This window comes from Scleropages formosus, chromosome 7 (assembly GCF_900964775.1).
Source record: "Scleropages formosus chromosome 7, fSclFor1.1, whole genome shotgun sequence".
Classification (NCBI taxonomy): domain Eukaryota; kingdom Metazoa; phylum Chordata; class Actinopteri; order Osteoglossiformes; family Osteoglossidae; genus Scleropages; species Scleropages formosus.
This window is the reverse complement of record NC_041812.1, coordinates 11,047,148-11,068,664: the sequence shown is the minus strand read 5'-3', so window position 1 is coordinate 11,068,664 and position 21,517 is coordinate 11,047,148. Positions and strand designations below refer to the sequence as shown.

At 46.0% G+C, this 21,517-nt stretch overlaps 1 protein-coding gene across 3 annotated transcripts in view; it reads right to left on the bottom strand.

The window, feature by feature from the left end:
- LOC108937587 (rho GTPase-activating protein 21-like) overlaps positions 1 to 21,517 on the bottom strand; it is a 57,326-nt gene that overhangs the window by 28,714 nt on the left and 7,095 nt on the right. For all 3 annotated transcript variants that reach the window (XM_029253479.1, XM_029253483.1, XM_029253482.1), the window contains 2 exons: positions 6,656 to 6,847; positions 5,680 to 5,701 (listed from right to left, as the gene is read on the bottom strand). In XM_029253479.1, coding sequence (XP_029109312.1) covers positions 5,680 to 5,701; positions 6,656 to 6,847 — 214 coding nt within the window. The remainder of the gene's footprint in view (positions 1 to 5,679; positions 5,702 to 6,655; positions 6,848 to 21,517) is intronic.

The following is a 21,517-nucleotide window of genomic DNA, read 5'->3' as shown; positions in this document are numbered from 1 at the left end:
TAAATTGGTTATAATTGTCATGTATCTTAAATTTAGCGAAGAGATTCAAGATTTTTACAAAACCAAACAACCAAATTATAGGAGAGATGCATGCATTATTAACCTTTTATTTACATGACATTTACTCATCTAGCTGATGCTTTTTCTCCAAAATGACGTACAGTGTTAATCTACATACAGTTATTTAGCCATTTACACAGCCGGGTAATTTTACCGGAGCAATTTTAGGGTTAGTACTTTGCTCAATTGTACTACAGCCAGAGATGAGATTCAAACCTGCAACCTTTGGTTCCAAAGGCAGCAGCTTCAACCAGCACGCTACCAGCTGTCCTTTTATTAAAGGTGACAGGAGCTAAAGCGACTTTGGAATTATGAACATGCAGAATTTTTACCAGAATTCTATCATCAGTTCTGTTCATAATTCCATAAGCCAGTGTACTTCCATGAAAAGTAAATGTTGCTAAATGGTGTAAATGTTCATGCACCGTAACTTTATGATCAGGCCCAGATAAGCCTTTACGCAGCCGCTACTCCTGTACTATACATAAATGTTTGCATAGCCTTTAAAAAAAAAAAAAAAAAAATGTAGGAAGGTGATCAGGAATCGTCTACCTTGAGTTTTGCACACCTACTCGAGCGATGAACATCGGTGCATCAAGTGGAAAGAAACAAACGAGGTTTACTTAAGAATCACGTCCGCAACTATGTCTCTCTTTCTCCTAATGCAATGTACACATTGTTTTTCTCTGAGATGTACGTCGCTTTGGAGAAAAGCATCTGCCAAATGAATAAATGTAACAAAAATGAGAAGAGCAGGTAAATATGGGGCCCAGCAGATAGGACCCATTTCCTTAGACCCCTACAATGACGGCCTATCCTGACTCACAAAAACCCTCCGGTGGGGCAAGAACTGCAATGTTTCCCGTTTTCATACTGAATTCATAAAACAAATTCTACATTATTATTGTTGTATATTTTTACATGCTACACTACTGAGGATGAATACTGTATGTCAGATGCTGCAAGGTTAGCGTTTGCAGCAGAATTAACAACATCCTTTGTATTCTCCCCAGATTCCTATATTCCTTGGCATCATGTTTTATTAATACACAATTTTTATGAATTGGGGTACAACTGCTAGCGTTTCTGTGACGTGAATCTACCTTTCCCAACAACGTTCCAGCAGAGGGCAACCTTCTGTTACAGGAAAAAATAAAACTCAAATAAAAAAAACTCAATATTCCATTATGGTTAAAGAAGACTGTTCGAAGGGGAAAGTACATAAAATTTTGGGGCCCCTGTACAATTTCCATTAACTCAGGATTACGTTGATGAATAAAACGGCTCTTTCTCAATATCTTTTGATAAAATACCTTGGGTACATAAGTACTGTTCCCCAATTGGTTTCGTTTGCCCACGATGGAGCTGTTTTATCCCACCGGGCAGGAAGAGGAGGGTCCCTGTTAGGGGACTCTCGTGTGGAAGACGAACAGTAAACGAGGGCTCCTGTCTGAGTTCCAAACCTCTCCAGTTGAAGGGTTTAACAGTGTTAAACAGGGTAAAGGAGTACAGTCCAGTTCCACGGAAGCAACGGCACTGACATCAACACCCCGTCGCCCTGCTCCCCACCAAAGCCATATCAACTAGGTGTCGCCCACGGTAACGGGAAGGTGAAGACGATTCCAAGTGCAGTGTGGGAAACTAACAACACGTTGGACCACGCGGATGTGCTCGGGCCTCCTTCTGCATCCTGGTCATCCGCACGAGAAGCGTGGGTGGTGTGAGTTCTAAGGTCCAACTTGTGCTTACAGACAGCGGAGGACACACAGACCAGATATTTCTACTTCCAATGGGAGAACAGTGCTCCTACATGGAGCTTCCCCATCAACGCATCCAGCTGCAATTCCTACCAACATCCAGTGTCAGTCACCAGTAGAGCGCTGGGGGAGTTTTGACAGCTACCCCTCCCGAAAAGGACCAAGAAGATGCTCTCCTCCCTAGCACTACCCCATCATTCAGGGCTATTGCTCATCAATGTGTCCCAAATGAGGTCTACCCCAAAAGTTGGTTCATCTGGACCACACATCACACATACACATCATCTGAAACCTCTTATCCCATATAGGGTCGCGGGGAGCCGGAGCCTAACCCAGCAACGCAGGGTGTAAGGCTGGAGGGGGAGGGGACACACCCAGGACAGGATGCCAGTCCATCGCAAAACACCCCAAGCGGGATTCAAACCCCAGACCCACCAGAGAGCAGGACCCGGTCCAGCCCACTGCGCCACCGCGCCCCCCACTAGGACCTGGGGAGGAAAAATTGACTGCTGATTTCAATTTGTTTTTAATATATAAAATTCGTATTTGACATTTAATAACTTTTTACAAACATGTATTTATGGTGTTATGCGAATGTTGGCATGTCTTGGTGTACTCATGCACAGTAATATTGGAGCGTTAAAAAGATCTTTAAGGTGAAACTGGGGTACTTTTCCTCTGGGGTTTTCCTTTGTTGCATTTTATTTCTTGTCTGAAGACACTTTTAAAGTCATATGGTTTTAAAGTCACAAGCTTCATTCTTAAAGTGGTTATAATTTTTGTTCTTAACCTCAGATGTTTTCACTTTCTGTATTTGGAACAAGGAGTTCATACGTTTATAGCACAGATGAGGGAATGATCTCTGTCAGATGTAATGGCAAATTTTTAATGGTAGTATCATGCGGATGTGTTAGCTGAAATGTTACTTTTTTTTTTTTTTTTAATTGACCTTTTTTTTAAAAAAAAGCCCCCTGGAGCAAACAATAACACCATTGGACTGGTAATTTTTATCTGATTTCAAACTGATTTCAAACTGATTTTAATCATTTGTTGATATTTAACACTAACCTGAGAATGTTGTGTGTTCGGGTCCTTCAGTTCTTCTCCCATCTTATTTTGATGTTTTTAACCCTTGACAATATTGAAGACAGAGCCGTTACACTCTGCGGGGGTTAAAGTGATTTCAGATGAGTTATTTCAGAAGTGAACAGACCCGCGGTCTTGTTTTAATCAAGAGTGACATTTTATTTCGTGCAACTCCAATTGTGATTCGAGCATTTTGATATTTTGTGTTTGTACAACCGAAATTTGAGTGTATTTGATGCTTTTTAATGGTATATTGAAATTCTTAAATTTATGGAGGATTATTAGTGCAAACGGCTACACAGATTTACATTTCTGTACCACAGCGTGAGCACGGCAACTGTCCTGAGGAAGCGGCGTCAGTCCGACTCCCGGAGGGTCTCGGGCGCGACGGACACGGCGGCGAGGGTACCGCAGCGCGACTGAAACGGCTCCACCTGGTTTCACAGTGTGCTCTTTGTAAGCGTTCTGGATACTACACGCCACTCCTGATGGGGAAATGCCCAGAGACACCTGCAACCCGTCATACCGCATTCCGCGGCTCCGCGTTCGCTCAGCGTCGCACTGTTGGCCTCCTTCCTGCAGAAACGAGGGCCGGCGGCCAGGGAGCCGGGCTGAGGCTCCTCCCCGCGTCGAACCCGGGCACTCCCTCTCCCTACCGAGCTGAACGGGTCACATGCTTCGCGTTATGTTGTACAACTGATGCAACCGTTTAAATTCGGGGAACGGACTGCTCTGGTCGACCGCAGAACCGTTAAACACACAGGCCCCGTACTCTTAATGGAGTAACAATAGAGGCAGCTGCTGACGTGTCTTAAACTTTGTGTATGTCTCGCCGTTAAAGAAAAACGCAGCCAGAGTGGTGTATGCTGGAACTGTAAAAACTGCACACGAGCTGCTGAAAAACATATACCAAGAACTTTGCTTTTTATTCGGCTGATGCTTTTATTTTGCGACGCCATGAAAAAACCAGCAATGCACCTGCAATCAACAGGCAGTCCAGCAGTAACCACCTCACTTCAGGGAAACATTCAGCTTACGCTCGGGGAGGTCATCCTTGCTGGCCCAGCAGGTGTATAAATACAATGCAACACAAGGTCCCATTATGCCCTCACATGCAGGAGAGGATTGTGGGACTTTTCCATCCCTCTGTTCTCTGGAAATTTGCACAACCAGAGGGACTTTCCCCAGAATGACCAGGGACGAAAGAGCGACACACGCCGCTGTGCGCCGAAAGACACGCCGCCGCCGGTTTCACCAAACCTGGTCTTCTGCCAAAAACTGGAGTGACAAGGGCGGGCTGGAGTAACCATGGTAACGTAATGTCTTTGACCTGTAGCGTACTCCAATGCTGCAAAAACGCAACATGGTCTTGAGGTTGGAGCCTTTTGTGAGTAACTGAATGTGAGCCCTTTGTGATTAATGCACATCAAGGAAACAATTGCTTCCTAGAGAGTCACACACCCAGGGGGCGGGGCTAGATTACGCAAACCAACATCCATAATCATAAAGCTGCCAGTGTAATAACACTTCTGATAGTATTGCAGAAAGCTCCGAGCATGCGGAAGAGCATCTCACTGCTCACCGGTAGTGTGTGCACGTGGTCCTCAGGAACAGATGTCTACACAGGTTCTCAACTTACAAGCACAATTGGGACCGCATATTTGTTCGTAACTCAATTCGTTCATAAACCCAAACTCTCTTTTACCAGGAAGTTACAATAAACAAATGGTGGAAAGACTGACTATAATTTATTCACCAGTTAGATTCCTCGAAAAGCCTTGCACGTAGTTTCGTAAATAAAAATGCTTAGCAGTTTTTGTTTTAATATTTTATTAGTGTTACATTAACGTTAGGACTAATTTAAAATGACTAAAAACAAAAGTACGGTACTGCTCAGTACTGTCTCAACCCATAAACATGTGCAACGGTCCTCATCTTGTTATTAATCACAGACACTCAGGAGCCCCAGACATGAGCTGTAAACGCTGTGGGAGAGTGAGTGCTCTTTACCGCCACCTACCAGCTGAGCATGTAAACACAGGTCACGTTCGCTCTGTAATAAACAGAAATATTAAGAAACAGGCAAGTAAACGCAATTAAAACCAGAAGGATAAATAATCGGGAAAGTGTTCATATCTTCAATTATGCATAACTGAACCATCTAAGATGAGGAGCCAGTGTATGTCTTATGGAGTACGGCCTACGGACCCTCATGCACCTCTAACAGTCCACTGTGCGTACGTGTGTATGTGCGCGCATGTGGACATCCACGCGCTTCCCTCTGACCGCGTCCCAATTTTACAACAGGCCGGCAGATTCCAGACATTCATTCCTGGCTGTGACCCCGAGGTGAAGATGGCTGGCGCACCCCCCCCCCCCCCCTCCAAAGGACATTGCATCACGGGTGTTTGGGGAACACTGCAAGGACCTGCCCGCACACACTTTGGGAAACGGGCAGCATGCCAGGTGATGGACACTGCGCTGCACAGGTTCAAGACTAGCTGCACTTTAAAAGCCTGCTCGTGACAGTGGACGGGGGGTTTCTGGACCCCGTCCTTGTGTCCCACTCTGTCACCAGTTACTACACGACCATGTCACACATATTATTGCCCACACCCTACACCCCCCGGCATCTCCGTGTTTGCCAGGCCCACCTGCCACACCCATCCCTGTGACAGTGCATTAACTCTGTGTGAAAGTCAACGGAAAACTGCATAAAGTATCTTCAATGTGTTTTTGTCACCATATTTCATTACCATAGCAACAAACGTCTTACCTCCACTGCTGCCGTCTTCATCCTAAAAAAAAAAAGAAAAAAGAAAAAAGAAAAAAGGAAAATGAGTCATACAGCCCAGAAAACAAGCTGTGTATTACCATACCAGGGAATTATTATTGACCTTTAATTATCTGACTCCCTTTGCCCAGGGCAACATACAGTATTAGATATTAAATTTTATGCTGATTTACCCTTTTACACAGCAGGACACTTTTTACCGCATCAATTCAGGGTAAGTACCTTGTCTAACTGTACTGCAGCAGAAGGAGGGATTTGAACCTGAGTATTTCAACTGCAAGGTGATGGCTCTAACCACTACGCCACCTGCAGGCTAAATCTGAAAAATTATGATTTCTAACTGGCCGGTACAACAGATGTTCCTGCAGAGAACGTCCGTTTCAACTTATTCATACAAGCAGGATTTTAGTTTTTCCCCAGAAGAGCCCCTTTAGCCGGTTTGTGTTTCACTGGGCCTCGGTGCTCTCGCCGCGAAACGGGCAAAGTGTGCGTTCCGTCGGCCAGTCGGTCGGTCCACACGAGTCCCTTTAAAGCACACCCTACACAGTGAGAGTCTGAACTGGCCCCTAACACAATTTACACAATTGGATTTGGTATTTCCAGGAGCGCAGCGCGCCGGGCCTTCCGGCAATTTCTGTCAGCATGCCTGGAATGGCACAAAAGTGTGTGGCAGGCTTCGTGTTGGGCAGAGGGGTGCAGAATGTCAAAAAATGACAAAAGGTGTATTTCATGGCTCCGGATTACATTTCCGGAGCCGAAAACCGTATCAAAAAAGTATTTCTCCCCTCTTTAGCAGAGAAAACCCCACGATCCCTTGAGGAGGGTGCGGACCAGACGTCTCACTTCCCATCAAATCGCTGAGCAGCTTGGTCTCACTGCAAACCCTGTAATCCTGGAAATTAAGAGCAGTTTTGAGGAAGGAACCTATGACGGCGACTTCCAATTAAGCCACACCCACCTTGAGGGAGGAGCTGACGGCCGATTCGGGCGGGTACACGATGAAGTGGCGCAGCGTGAAGCCGAAGCCCTGCGGGGTACGAGGCAGTCGGATGGTGGTGGGCCCCGCCCACGAAAAGGGCTCCTCCTCCCAGTCGCTCGCGGCCGCAGCCGGCTCCGCCTCACTGCACCTCCTCGCATCTTTCCGCTCGACCTGCGAGGAACAGGGACGGTGCGTTACAGCACCAAGGTGCGTGCGCTCCGCTTGCTGCGCTTGTCTTAACATTTTATCATTGGTTATTTTTATTACTATTATTATTATTATTTAGTATTAAGTATCTGGTTTATCCAAAGATTCAAGCAACTTCTGAGTCATAATAAACAATGTCTTCTCATTGTACTTAAAACTCTTCCGGCATCATAACATATGTAAAAAAGTAACAGTTAGGTAAAACACTTCATATATAAGAGACGTCCCCTTGATCAATTTATAGGTTTAATAAAATTCTCGGACATAGCTATAATTACTAAAATAATAAAACATCTTTCAATATGTTAACTCGCACACACAGAGTCTGAAACCGCTTGCCCCGAGCAGGGTCGCGACAAGCCGGAACCTAACCCGGCAACGCAGGGCACGAGGCCGAAGGGGGAGGGGACACAGCCAGGACGGGATGCCAGTTCCTCGCAAGCCACCCCAAGCGGGACTCGAACCCTAGACCCCCCACATTTTGAACTTTGAGATCCGTTAAAAATCAGTAACTTAAAATGACCAAAAATGAAAAGACTGTCTCCAATGCTGGCTTTTGGCAAATTCATCTCATAAATGTGTGCAACGATCTTCATTTAGGAAGTGACCACTAACGCTGCTTTTTGCTGGCAGCTGTTGGCTCGGAGGGTAAACGCGGCTCACGTTCACTCTTCCATAGACAGAAATTTTAGAAAACGGTTAATAAAAGGCAACTGGAAGACTATTTAGCTCAAAGCTTTTCATACCTTTGAAAACGTGGAACTCTGTGCACATCAAACGTTGCATGAATCCAGAATCATTTACCTGCCAGAGCTTAACTATACAATTAAACTGAGTGACTCATGGAGAACTGGAGCAAAACTGCATCTTTGTACAAGAAGAGACTCAAGAATGACTGAGTCATGCCTCTATTCCACAAGGCAGTGTTTCTGTACACACACACACACACACACACACACACACACACACACACACACACACACACGCCCATTCTAGCATTTGAGAGACAAAGGCTACACAGCTGTGTTCTCATAACAGCAGAATTAGCTCCGTCCCATTCCACACGGCAACCAAACGGTAGCTTCGGGGCCCAGCTCATTCGATGGTCCAATAGGTGCATCCCTCCTAAGATCCAATCCTTAAACCACTAAATCGATGTTTCCCGTGGCCCACTTGTACACAAAGTGATCGCAATAAACACACTGCTGCAAGCCAGAGAACAAAAACCAGTCCCCGTAACGTGCGGTCATGAGCAAACCAGTGCGACCATGGCGTTGAGAGTGGAACCCGCGAGCATCGTTCAAACACGCTAACTGCACGCCTGACCTCGAACAGCTTTCACTGTGCAGGCAGGACACATAAAAGCACACAGAAGCAGTGCAACTCTTATTTCTCATCTTTTACACAATTACAAAGGACAAGGAACAGGAGCATAAAGTGGGGGGGGGGGGGGGGCACAAAAGCCAAAATATCAGCAATTTTATATTTCTACTGAATAGCCTGTGAGCACTGACAGAAACCACAGTTGTCACAAAGTGGACTTGGTGACAATGTTCCTAGCCCTGATGGAGGAATAATCATTCTAGAAGGCCCCCCCTCTTTGTACAGTATGGGGACATGTGTAGTGCAAGTGCTGTTGCCATAGAAACAAGCAGCCTGCAACCAGCCCCATGGGGGGGGGGCACGGCCCAGAAGGGGTGAGAGCCACACCCACTCAAAGGACGCGCCCCCCCCCGTTACGACAAAGACCTACGGGATGACATCATGATGCAGGAGCACACGCCCTCCCACCGCACGCCTCCATCTGGGCTCCGTTAACGTCACCTTGTTTCCATATTAAATTGGCCTTTTCTGACTTTCATGTACAGTACGGAGAAAACGGCACCGACGCGTTTGTCGAATTGCGCCGCCGTTCTCGGAAAAACGATTTTCTTCCTCGCTTTAAGGCAGGGAACAAACAAAGAGCTGGACTGAACCGCCACTTTCCGCTAGATTCCATGAAGCAAATTTCAAACAAATTCAAACTTTCATTTACTAAAAAATTAGGAGGGCCTAAACATTAAGTAACCCTGATTAAGATTCAAACTACTCTGGGACTCAAAGATGACTTAAAAGTAATCTGCACCGAGATGCGCCAAGTCTAACGCCGCTACGGGGCAGCAGGGGGTGCGGCGGTTACAGCTGTTCCCTTGCAATTTGAATTTACGGGGTTCAAATCCCAACTCCTGCTGCAGTACCCTTGAGCGTGGTACTTATCCGAAACTGACACAGTAAAAATCACCCAGTTGCACGAATGCACCTCCCAGCGTAAGTACCTTATTGCGGAAACATCGCATTGAAAGTTACTTTGGAGAGACGTGTCACGCAAATATTTAAAACACAGACACAATGTTTCTTTAATATTTTTCATTCTACTTTTTATTAATCCTCCCCCACAGACCACAAGCTTGACAGCCCTATTACACTACAGATAATGATGTTCTGCTAAAATTGTTAACCTCTGTCAGGAGCTCCACAACAAACAAGTAGTTAAGGCATCGGAATTTAAACCATGACGAGGTGTTCCTACCGGAGGCCCTCCTGTTGTTCCTCAGCACTCTGTCTGTGGGAAAGGGCCCCGAATGATCAGCGTGCCCCGCCCTCCCGGGGCCGTGCGCTCGCAGCCTGTGTTTACAGTGTCCCTTCTCGCGGTCCAAAGGCCTTGACGTGCCAACGAGAGGCGGCACAGAGCAGGTGGGAGTAGGTGAGGGGCGTGCGCCGCGAGGGCCGACTCCGGGCACCACGGGAAATCAGATAGGAGGCAACATATAAACAGCGCACGTATACACACAGAGGCCGTGGAGCAGCATTGTGGGAAGTCCAGGGCGCCAAGCAGATGGGAAGTAGGGCGATATGAACCGCCACAGGCTGCTGCACCTCACATTACAGCTCAAAACACCAACAGCAGCATGGTGGTAAGAGCATCACCTGGCAGTCGGTCCAGGGATCAAATCTCACGCTGCTTGCAATACCCTCGATCGGGGAACTTACCCCGCAATGATACTATAAACATTACCCCGCTGTATCAATGCATAGATCACCAAGTAGTTTAGAATATGGATCTATAAAGTATACATTGCTTCAGGGGAAAGTGTCCAATAAATGAATAAATAGTAATTGAGGTACAAAACCAGTGTTACAGATCGGGCTTAGTTTTTGAGCAAATAAATACGGTCCTTGGTTTGTCTTACACATTATAAGCTGCCTTGGACGAGAGGAACAGACATTAATGTAACTCAAATAACAAATGAACTTATAATGAAATGATCCATGAGAATTTTAATTTCGGCAGCTGGAACTGGTACCCCAAGGCCACAGTGCCCGGAGTTATAGATCTGCTACGGGGTCGTTCCCCGAGCAGGTTCTTGGTTGGTCGATCTCCTCCAAGGTTCATTAAAACCCTATAAATAAACACACGTACATATTCATGACATTGGCTCGAGGTCTGCAGTCGAGGGCTCTGCTCCAGGTCCTTCACAAAGGGAATGCCCCCATTACAGAAGGCAGCACAACAACAAACTATTAATATAATGAGGTAGGGGGCGGTGGGGGGGCTCAAGCTAATTTGGAGAGGCGTTCAGATGTCGACATGGCGCATCTGGCAGCCAGGAGGTACAGGAGGAAGACGCGGTGTTAATGAGGCCCGGTGCCCGCCTTGGTGCCCGGGGGAATGGGCGAGGTTGGGTGGCATCGGGAATAGCCCCTCCCACCGACTTGCGAGCAGCGACAGGGACCCCACCGGTTCAGAGCGGGTTTTAATTAAACACAATTAGAGATGCAGACATTCCTGCTGCGTCTGCACTGCAGGGGTCAGCCTGGGGTTTGGAGGAGAAGATTCCAGGGACCCGAATCTTTGGTCTTCACCCTGCCTGCTGCTGCTCCTCTTCCATGTGAAGGGATGACTATCATCTCATCATGATGACGCTGATAGGTGGAGAGCACCAGCGTAGAAATCAGAACTCTAAACCTGAACACCTGGAACCTGAAGGTTGTTTGAGTCAAAAGAAGGGCCCTGCTGCAAGACCCTTGAGTAAGGATCTTAATCTTTATTATCAATTTATGTGACACTTCTCTCCAGGGTGACTTACAATGTGAAGCTACTTACACTGTTCCCTATTTATATAGCAGGGTAATTTTTACTGTACGAATTCATGGTAATTATCTTGATCAAAGGCACAACAACAGTGGGTGGGATTGAAACATGGGGTTTTTTTTCTAATGCAGCATTTTAGCTCCAATCACTACGCCACCTGCTGCCACCTTGAAACAGGAGGCCCCTGACATTTCCCTTGACGACGCACCTTGAGAAGCACCCAGGCAGGTCCATGTGCAACATATCAAGGTAGCGGCTGACAGAGAGCGAGTCCAGTGAACGTTCGCACCCAGTTGCCGTGGGGAAACCGAGCCAAAACGACCAGAAGAAGGTGGGAGAAAAAGGGATTTCCTCCCAACAATGGCAGGCTTGGAATCTGCAGATACGCATTGGAGGTTCCCTTACAAAACAGGAACCGGACTGGGCCGCCCGGGCGCCACGCGGAAGCCTGGACGGCCTGTGGAAGTAATCAGTGCCGATTTCCCGACCGCCGCCCCTGACTCGAGCAAAACAAGTGGCATCGTGGCCAGTGCTTCGCCGCAGCTGCTGGGCCCAGGAGGAAAAAGCAGTTTTAACCTACAGCTGACCCACAGAAACGACGATACAGACAAAACCACCAAGATTAGTCTAAACCACAGAGCGGAGTTGCGTTGCAGACAGCAGGCAAGGGGAGCAGTCATTAAAGACCTGGAAGGATCAGTGAGGGAACTGAGAAACCCCATTACAGCTGCAGTAAAACAATGTAAAACACATAATGCTGTAAACTGATTTGGAGGGAGCTGAAAAATAACTAGAAATTTTAAAAAAAAGAAACATGAGCCGCGGAATTGTGAAGGCATGCGCAGATTTCATGGGGGTCAATGAACTTGATGTTAAAAAAAAAAAAAAATAAAAAAATCCATCTAACTGAAATTTAATATTTCCTTCAATCACAAATGCAGGCAACAAAGCTCATACTATTAGCAGTGCCTGTGACTGTGACCTTCAGATATCGGATATTTTCACGTCACATCCTCATTGCTAAAGATAACTTGAAATGTCATTTACGGCACGCTCGTCTCCTACTTCAACATTACAGAAGTTTTTTTTTTAAAAAATATTTTGATAACCATTTCAACATAATTGGTTACCTTTTTAATCCCGCGTACTTTATTTTCTGCATTTTAAGACATTTCAGGCAGTCCCGGGATTACGAACGAGTTCCATTCCTCAGTTTGTCTTTAAGTAAGTTGGAAAAGTTGGGTACAGTTTGTGTCTAATCAGTTAGTCAAATGTTTCTCTTACTGTATAGTATTTCGCATACCTTTCTATGCATAAAAAAACATTAAAGAAACACTTTGGGATACACAAAAACATATTTAATATAACAAAACAGTAATATACAATGTAATGATGTAATTATGATAATAACTATAACTACAGTATTTATAATAGAGACACAGAAACATTTATGTTACTACCGTATTTATGAGAGACAGACAGAGGGAGGAGAAGAGTAGGTATGAAACTCATTGTATGTACAGTAACTCAAATTTTTATTATAGTAGGCTTTACGGGAGGGTGGCTCGTAAGTACGGGTTTTACCCAAGTCAGATGTTCATAACCCTGCATTCTGAGAAGGGGTCCGTAGGCTTCACCAAACTGCAAGCGGGTCCATGGCATAAAAAAGGTTAAAGCTGTGTAGTTGTTTAGAGTCATTATCTTGCAGCGAAAGGTTCTAATCCCACCTCCTGCCGTCGTTTCTTTGATCAGGGTACTTACCCCGAATTGATTCTGTAAAATTACCCTGCTATATAAATGGGTAAATCAACATAAGTAGCCAGTGTGCAAAACTTACATATATACCTTAAGCCACTTTGGGGGGTGGGGTGGGGGAGGTGTCCAATAAATAATGGTTTATAGCGATAAAATTAACCCTTTACATTTAATTCATTTAGCTAAAGCTTTTTTTCAAAACAATTTACATTGTTAAGTTACTTATCCATGCATAGCACTGGGCAATTTTACTGGAGCGATTTAGGATAAGTACCTTGCTCAAGGGTTCCACACCTGGAAGTGGTATTCAAACTTGCAACCTTTGGGTCCAAAGGCAGCAGCTGTAACCACTACACAACCTGCTTTTTTCCCCCCATTTGCAGCAGGTGCACCGAAGGTGGAACCACGGGGGGGGGGGGTGTAATAGGAAAGACATGCAGAAAATACAAAGAAAACGCTAATTTAAAAATCTGACCAAACAATACTGGATTATAGCATCTCAAAATAGGAAAAGTGTTCATTGTTAATCTCATACGGAAAACAAGACTCCCAGCCACAGCAGGCATTGTCGAAATCTCCCAGAATGCCTTGTTTAATGGCACATATTGCACTTCCTCACACATCCTGCCAGAATGATTTCCGAGCTCTGCTATCGACAGGTGGCTCGGTTGACAGAACAAACAGCTTAATTCGGAATTTAAACTTTAGACTCTTTATGGATGCTGATATTAAACCACGCAAGCAGGTTGTGGGTTCATGTTCCAATTGATACCATCATTGCGTATGTAGAAGGAATTCATTTTCAGGATTATTCATCACAGCATTCTTATTCACACAACATTTTGATTGACCTACTGGTTGGTGTCATCTGAGAGCATCATAAAATTAGTGCTATTCATGTTTATTTGAATTAACTTTATAGTATACTTTTCTCCAAGGTGAATTATAATATCAAGACGACAGAGTGGAGCAGCATTATTTATTATTCCTCAACACATTCATACAACGAGGCAATTTTTACTGAATTGATTCAGGGTAAGTACCTTGCTCAAGGATATTACACTAGTAATGAAACAGAACCCGATTCCTTTAGATTACAAGGTTACGTTTTTAACCAATACACCACCTGCTGGCCAGATTTTAATAAAAGTGACAATCCTATAAAAACTGATTCACTAGTGGTTTATTCTGTACTTGACACAAGCAATTGGAGGGTGCGATGAGTTGCAAGGAAGGGGAGGGGGGAGGTCAACTGAGGCACAAGGCTGAGCTGCTGGACAGAGGATACGAGCGCCTGCCCATAATGGTGGCCTGACGATGAGTTCACACCCTGAGCCAACAGAGCCGGAGGGTGTTTGAAATGATTGATAACCAGAATGCTTATTTCTGAAAGGGCCTGCCTGGAAATGGAACGCCTTTGTTCCGCGTAAACACGGCCAGGGGCTCTCAGAAAAGCACCGGCACCGCCCGGCATGTACTCTGCCAACGGGTGCGGCCACCACCCTCTCGCACAGTGAGCATGCACACACACACCCTCGCAAAATTGCTCGCTTACATTCCCCCCCCCCCATGGGGCTCATTCAGAAACACACCGGGTGAAGCCAGTCAGACACTCAAACACTCCCCAGCCGGTCCGGACGGGAGGCATCACAGCAGGCGGCACCGAGCTGCAGCTCTTAGCTAGTTTAGCAACTCAACGTGGGGATCTACCACGTGCCAAAGAACACCAGAGTGTTCGAGTGGTACTGCTGCTACACCACTAATTAGGATTCAATCCCACATCACCTGAGATCCTCCTAAGATCTTGCCCCTGCTTGCTCATTGAGAAGTCTTAGAGCACCAGACAGAATAGACCAATACACAGTGTCACTGGTCCCATCAAATCCAGGGGACAATCTCAACACCCTCAGGGGCTCCTTCCATCTGCACTCCAGTGGTCTTGCTTGGTCCATCGTGCGGTCATCAAAGAGCCACCACTTCCTTCATCTACATCCCACTGCCCTTTTTATTCTTCACCTTGGAAGTCGCAGGAGACGCATTTAGAAGTTTTTTTGGTATCTCAGACTCCATAAAAATAAAAGACGCAAACTGAGTTTCAGCACTAAGCAGAAGACTGAAAAACCCCAATCTTCCAAAGTGCGTGAAGTCAATGAGTAACCAGTCCAACTTGCAATGCAGTGCTACATAGTTGGATTTACTAAACCCCTGAGCTTTCAGAAATCTCTTGACACTATATAGAATACAGTGCACGTTCCTCTGGTTTACTCACAGCTGGATGCAGCAGTGGATCATGGGACTTCCCACTCCATGTTAGGCTGCATAGCTTGAACAGATTACTTTCACTGCAAAAGCAGGTGAAGCCACTATGGTACTGTTAGCAACATAATATGACAAAGCTATGGCCTGCTGCTACAACACTGAGGAGGATTAAATCCCAGATTCATCCACACAGTGGAGATATCTCCTCCATCTGCGTGACTGCTTGGACCTAAAGACTGAGGGCAGCTCGAGTTGCATAGTCACAACATACAGCAGTATGAGGTCTTGTGGATCTTCTTGGAATTTTCTGACTCCATCTTTCATATCTTGAGACAATGATGCAGTTGTCTGGACTGGATGCCCTGGCTGAGAAGCTCACGGACTGTGCATTCATCGACAAAGCTGTTTGCCAACTGAGGGCTTTTTCAAGACTTGTATTTTTGAGTGCTTGGAAAGGGGGGGATGAAAGACAGACTTGAAATGACTGTTAGATACAACACGTCCAGACATCCTCCCAGCAGGGAGCAGCACCTGGGTCAACGTAGGTGCTACTGAGGCCTCCTAGACAACAATCAACGTGGTATCATTGAATTGGCTTATTATGACACAAAACAGAAAAGATGAGCCAGGAAAGCATGAACAACAGAGAATTACAGGTGTCCACAAATGGTCAAAAATGGTAATTAAATGTGCAAAACGGCTGACTAAGCAATAGAAGCCCTCAGTTCAAAAACTCCTTAATACTTCCTGACCACATTCTATGACAGGGATGGATTTACACTAATACAAGACAGCTTTCAGGTGCAGTGCAAGTGAAGTTCAGCTTCTAAAGGATCACACAGCTTTGGAACACAGCTGAGAGATGTAAAGAAGGTAAAACACTGAGAAAACTACACATCTGTAGTGGTCATGCTTAACGGAAGCTACCCCCCACCACGCTCTCAGTCCCGCTGGTCTTGCAGGTCAGAGGGTGTTTACCAAGCAAACTTCTCAGGTCCTTTTCAGTGCTTATTCTAAGCTAAGAGACAGATCATTCTGGGATTGAGACACATGGGATCCATCACCTAAGTAACTCCAAAGCAAAGTTCTCCACCAGTTGGGAAATTCTTCATCACACCGTTAGTGTTGATCAAGTACAAACCTGCAGAGAGCACAAGAGGAATTGAAAGAACTTGTTGGAAAGTCAAAGGAGTGAGCATTATCCCCCACTTGGAATGGCATCATACACTCTTACAGAAAACCAAACAAAACCTAGACCACTTTTTGTTCTTTGAAACATTGGTGGTCCACATTCCGGTTTCTACCATTGGAAAAGTCCATCTGTTTCCCCGAGACATCTGAACTGACTCACGAAGGCGGGGGAAGTCATGCAGTGATGGTAGCTGGAAATAAACTCATCGCAGGGACCCGATTCAGGTCCATTCAGAATTTCCGCCCACATCTGGACGCTCCAGCAATCCTGCTTGTGAGAAGCAGTCAGCATTCGCTCAGATATCACACATAGAGCATCGAGACTGGATGGCTTCATCCTCGTCAGCCACGCCCACCAAGGAATATTTACTCCGAGGTACCATGGCATCACCCTGGTTTTCAGTCACGTGATGGCTTTCATAAACCTCGGCTGATGCTGTTGGAGTTCCATCTGAGTATCAACCCAGGTCACTTTGCACTTTGATTTAACTGCTCCCCGTGGTAATGTGGTACAGCTAATTTGCATAGTCAAGCTCTATGGTAAGTGCATGACATGGCTCGATAAGGTTTGAGTGACCTCAGAAAACACACGAGACAACTCCACACAGAGAACAGAGGTGTACACGAGTGAAACCGGAAACAGTCTAAGAAAGGCAAAGGGTAACCTTTCCATCATGCATCTCCTCAAAATAACCCAACATCACTCACACCAACCAACGTTTGATGATGGAGCGAAGCGGGTCGATCCAAAGGACAGGATAGGCAGATTTGCATTCCTCTTACAGCAAACCAAAACACCCAAGGAACCAAGTCGTGTTCCCTCTCCCCCAGCTCAGCCGACGTGAGGGCGGGTCGGCATAGAGCTGCTGGAGGACAGGAAATACTACATGGGAGAGGCCTCATGCTTGGCATGCACTGGATCTTTTCAAAAACCCTTCAAACAGCAGCAGATGGACACAATATGCTGTTGCAGAGCTCTTCAAAGTAGCGTACAGTCACACACAGCAATAGGAGCAACTCATTGTGTTTCTTTCTGCCAATCAGATACAGTACATCTCAACTCTGCCCATCTTAAAAGTGCATTTAAGTTACTCTAAGGGAAGGTCTAATGTGGTACAGCAGAGTAACTACTTGCTACAAAAGCTGACCATTTGATAGCAGGCTGCACGAACAAACACTGGCTCATGTATCCAAGAAAGAACTCGCACCTTCTTTACTGGACTGGATCCCAGCCCGCGTGGAAAAAACAGGAAACTTTTCTCGTTTCCCCAAACACCACCTCTTTGATTCAGCACTGGAAAAATACCGCACTGTGAGCTCATGGCCATGTAAAGCAAGCCAAGGTTTCCTCCTTACAAACCCAGCAAACTCACATGATAAGGAAAGGTTGCCACCATGCTGAACAAGGAAGCGGCAACACATGAACAACGTGCACAGTAATGAAGATGAGGGGAGGGGGAGGCGGCACCACAGAAAGCAAAGCCACTCTCAGTTCAAAAGCATCACAGGCCACAACCGAAAAGGCAGCTGGGGAACGTGGTGGGTGCGATGTGTGCTCCGGCAGTCCCCAACATGACAACACAGTGCTGCAGGACTGCCAGCCTCGGTGCAACAATGGGGGGGGGGGGGGGGTTAGGGTGACTGTTTACACAGCGGTGGTCACGTGTATAAGGTCGTCATAGCAACGCCACCTCACACAGGGATACCAAGTAGCCCCGCCCGAGCACTCTCAATAGCAGTCCACTCTCAATAGCGGTTCATCCCTTTTTGTCCCCCTCATACAAGGCCTACTGGACACAGCGAGGGTATCGACTGCTCCCTCAATGCAAACCGTCGCGCCGCCGACTATTCAGGGTTCTGCAGCCGAGCTCTTGCGAGGCACAGCCGCTAATCCCTGGCAACGATTTGAAAGCGCATAGTCAACATGGCACAGAGAAGCAGATGAATATGCTTAAGAAAATAAAAGGTCGTAGAAAAGATCATCGAAAATGAGAGGACATTTACAAATCAGAGATTAATGCAGGACACTAAAATACACAGAAGATGTGAACAATGTTCTCCAGAAAGTCCAGTGGAAGGTTTTCTTAACCGGCTTTTCTTTTTGCTGTGAGCTTTACTAACATCTCAAAAGAATCCCAGCCTTTGAGCTAATGTATGACGCCGCACTAAATTGGAGTCTGGCGAACAGGTTTCCAACTTTCTGATGAAAACAGTCGGAGCACAGGAAACCAGGAAGTAAACAGGCCGTTTGTGTCCCGTGTTTGTCGGGGCCTGGTCTATTATGCCGGACAAATACAAGGAGCGCCGAGCACCCGCCAGCTTCCCTCCTCCAGTTGGATAAAACGTAAACTCTACATGTATCAAAGGGATACTTTCTACGGATTCTTATTTAAAGAACATGGGCACAAAGGAGTATTAGGATTCCCACTTGATGCCCGAAAGACGTGTTGGCAAAATATAATGGAAACAAGGAAGGAACCTCAGCTATACCTAGGTGTGCTCATGAGAATCCAAACAGCACGTCACCGAATTGAAACGACGCATCTGGTCGGTTTGGCTGCCCTACCCAGGAGCCCGAACTCCCCAGGCAGAGAGCAAACACCAAGCCCCCAAAGGAGAGCAGGTGGTCCAATTAGCACAACTGGGCTCACGAAGGCAGTCACAAAACCGAATAATAGAGCAGGATTCTCACTGCAGGGCTTGGTATGAATTATGGATGCAATCCTTTGGGCTTGTAATGCTGTACAGCCTTGATAGTGGCCTTTGTTGACAGCCATTTCCAAATAATCAATTCAATTAAATTCTGAAGGTGTTTTATCACAGACAGCGTTTTTTCCAATGTATATAAATAATAAAGTACTAATGATCCAAAGGCAGACGCAGGACAGCATGCAGCATACGTGGTACTCGAGGTGTGAGACAAGGACGTCCAGATTGAGGCACGGCCTCTCCTTTCTCCAGGTGATGAGGGTGGGAACACTTCACGGCTGGGGGGTGTTAGGGGTAGCATAGAGGGCAGCACAAAGGTTGGTTTCAGATCTGCTGTGCAGCAGACGATTGAAACAGAAGGCCATCAGTTCAGCGTAGGCCGCAAACAGTTTCGCCGCTGCTAAAATTAAAACGGCGGGAGGCCACAGTGGCGAGGGTCAAATCAAAGCTGACACTGCATAACTCCTTCGTCAGATCATGCCCTCAGAGGGGGGGGGTGAAAAACGGAACACTCACTACATTGTTGAGACATCTCACTAGAAAAAGCAGCAGCAGTGGCCTGGCTGAGAGGGAGGCCTGCCAAGTGTGTAAGCGTTTTTAAGGGCATCTTTTCAGGATTAGATTTCACAGTTAGTGCATCTTGTAGGCTCACCATCATACAGGAATTACAAATGTATTTGCAAATTAAGTGTCACAGAGAGCTAGGTTGACAACTCAAAACAAGATTAACAGTGATGGAATCTGAATTGAATTTCTTGGAGGTAGTGCGGATGAAAGGCTACACGTCCTAACTCACTCAACGCACTCAACTTCTGAGTCATCAAGAGTTCCCCTGCTATGGAGAGCAGCTAGGTGGTAGATGGTGTCAAGGCAAAAGGAACACAAGAGGGAAGAACTGATAAGACAGGTGGCACCAGGCTTACAACAAGCAGCAGATCTGACTGCAGTTCTCCTGGATCTGTCGTCTTCTTCTCATAGAAAGGCAAAGTTCCCCTGTTGGACATGGTAGAAACAGGCACTCCCAGCACTTTCAATTTCACCCCCCCATCCCACCCATCCAGCAGAGCTTATCTAGCCAAATCAGAAATACACCAATCACAGAAACAGAAAAAAAAACCAGGCGTCTGGTTTCAACACATATTTCTTACATATGGTTCCATCACATCCATTGCCCCGTGGCTTAGAAAATCAAGTCAAACCTCATTAGAGTATGGGTGTGGCCCCAGCATTGTAATCCCTCCACCCTCACCATAAATTAAATCATTAATCCTCCTCATCAAGTGCAGCACAGGCATTTCTCATAAATAAGAGGTCTGAGTCCACCCACTGTGGACAAAGCACACAATCCCACATCTCGTCATGTCATGTCCTACAACCTCATTTTCCGTGCGGACAGAAGGCCGCTTGCTCGCTATGACCGCTTGCAGCTGACACAAGAAGAACACTGCAGAACAGATTCAATCATATTTTTGCTTATTTTATCAACAACTTATGATGAAGAGCAGCGTTACAGCTCAGAGATGGAGTAAATCCAGCCATCCTAGAGGTGCAAATGTGGACAACATGGGACCAGCAAGTGGTGTAACGCTTACATATATTGCCTTGAATTCAAAGTTCTAATCACTGCTCTTGTTTTAATAACACTTCATCACAGTACTTACCCTGAACTGATATAGTAAAAATCATCCAGCTATATTTACCTTAAGCAAGGTTGGTGGTAAATTGAGATTATCCATGTGACAGGACATAGAAAGTACATACACTGTTTCTTTATAGAACTCTAAAGAACCATCCATGAGCTTTGCAGAGTGAAAGACATTGTAAACCTGCAATTAACCTTAAACCTCAAATCAGTAAACATGTTAATAATGGTATAGGAGAAGATTCCCACCAGTCTGCCAAGTGTCCATGACATCTTATAACACAAATCCTTTTGAGCCAAGCAAGCGATGAGAAAACCCAAAGGCAACCACACATTAACCACACTGACATTAACCAAACAAACCATGTCATTGAAAGTCACCACAGCATTTTAAGGTGCTTGCGTCCCAACCATTATAAAATAGTCTGACTAGAAGAACTGTACACCTATAGTTCAGCACCCTGAGAGAAAACAGAGCCTGCAGAACACAGTTATGAGGACTCTGGTTATGGTTTGAGGTGTACGGTGGAGTGGCAAGTCTGGGGTTCCACCCCTCCTTGCAGTGGACTGGCATCCCATCCTGGATGTGTCCCCTCCCCCCCTTCGGCCTTGCACCCTGTGTTGCCTGGTCAGGCTGACCCTGCTCGGAACAAGGGGTTGTAGACACTGGTTGGTTGGTTGGTTGGTTGGTTATGGTTTCTAAGAGCAGCAGCGCAACATGGGGAAAACTCCTCTTAAAACCATGTGTTTCTTTTAAATGCTCAAATGCTTGACTGCCTCTCAAAGAAGGACTGATACATGAGAAGCAATGTTAGCGAGTACTGCCATCGTTTACCACCCATCAAAAGGGAGGCAAAGACCCCAAAATGGATATACAACATCCAGAAGATGACACTTTGGGGATTTCCAGCTGAAACCCAGGTCCCAATTTAAGATGGACAGTGAG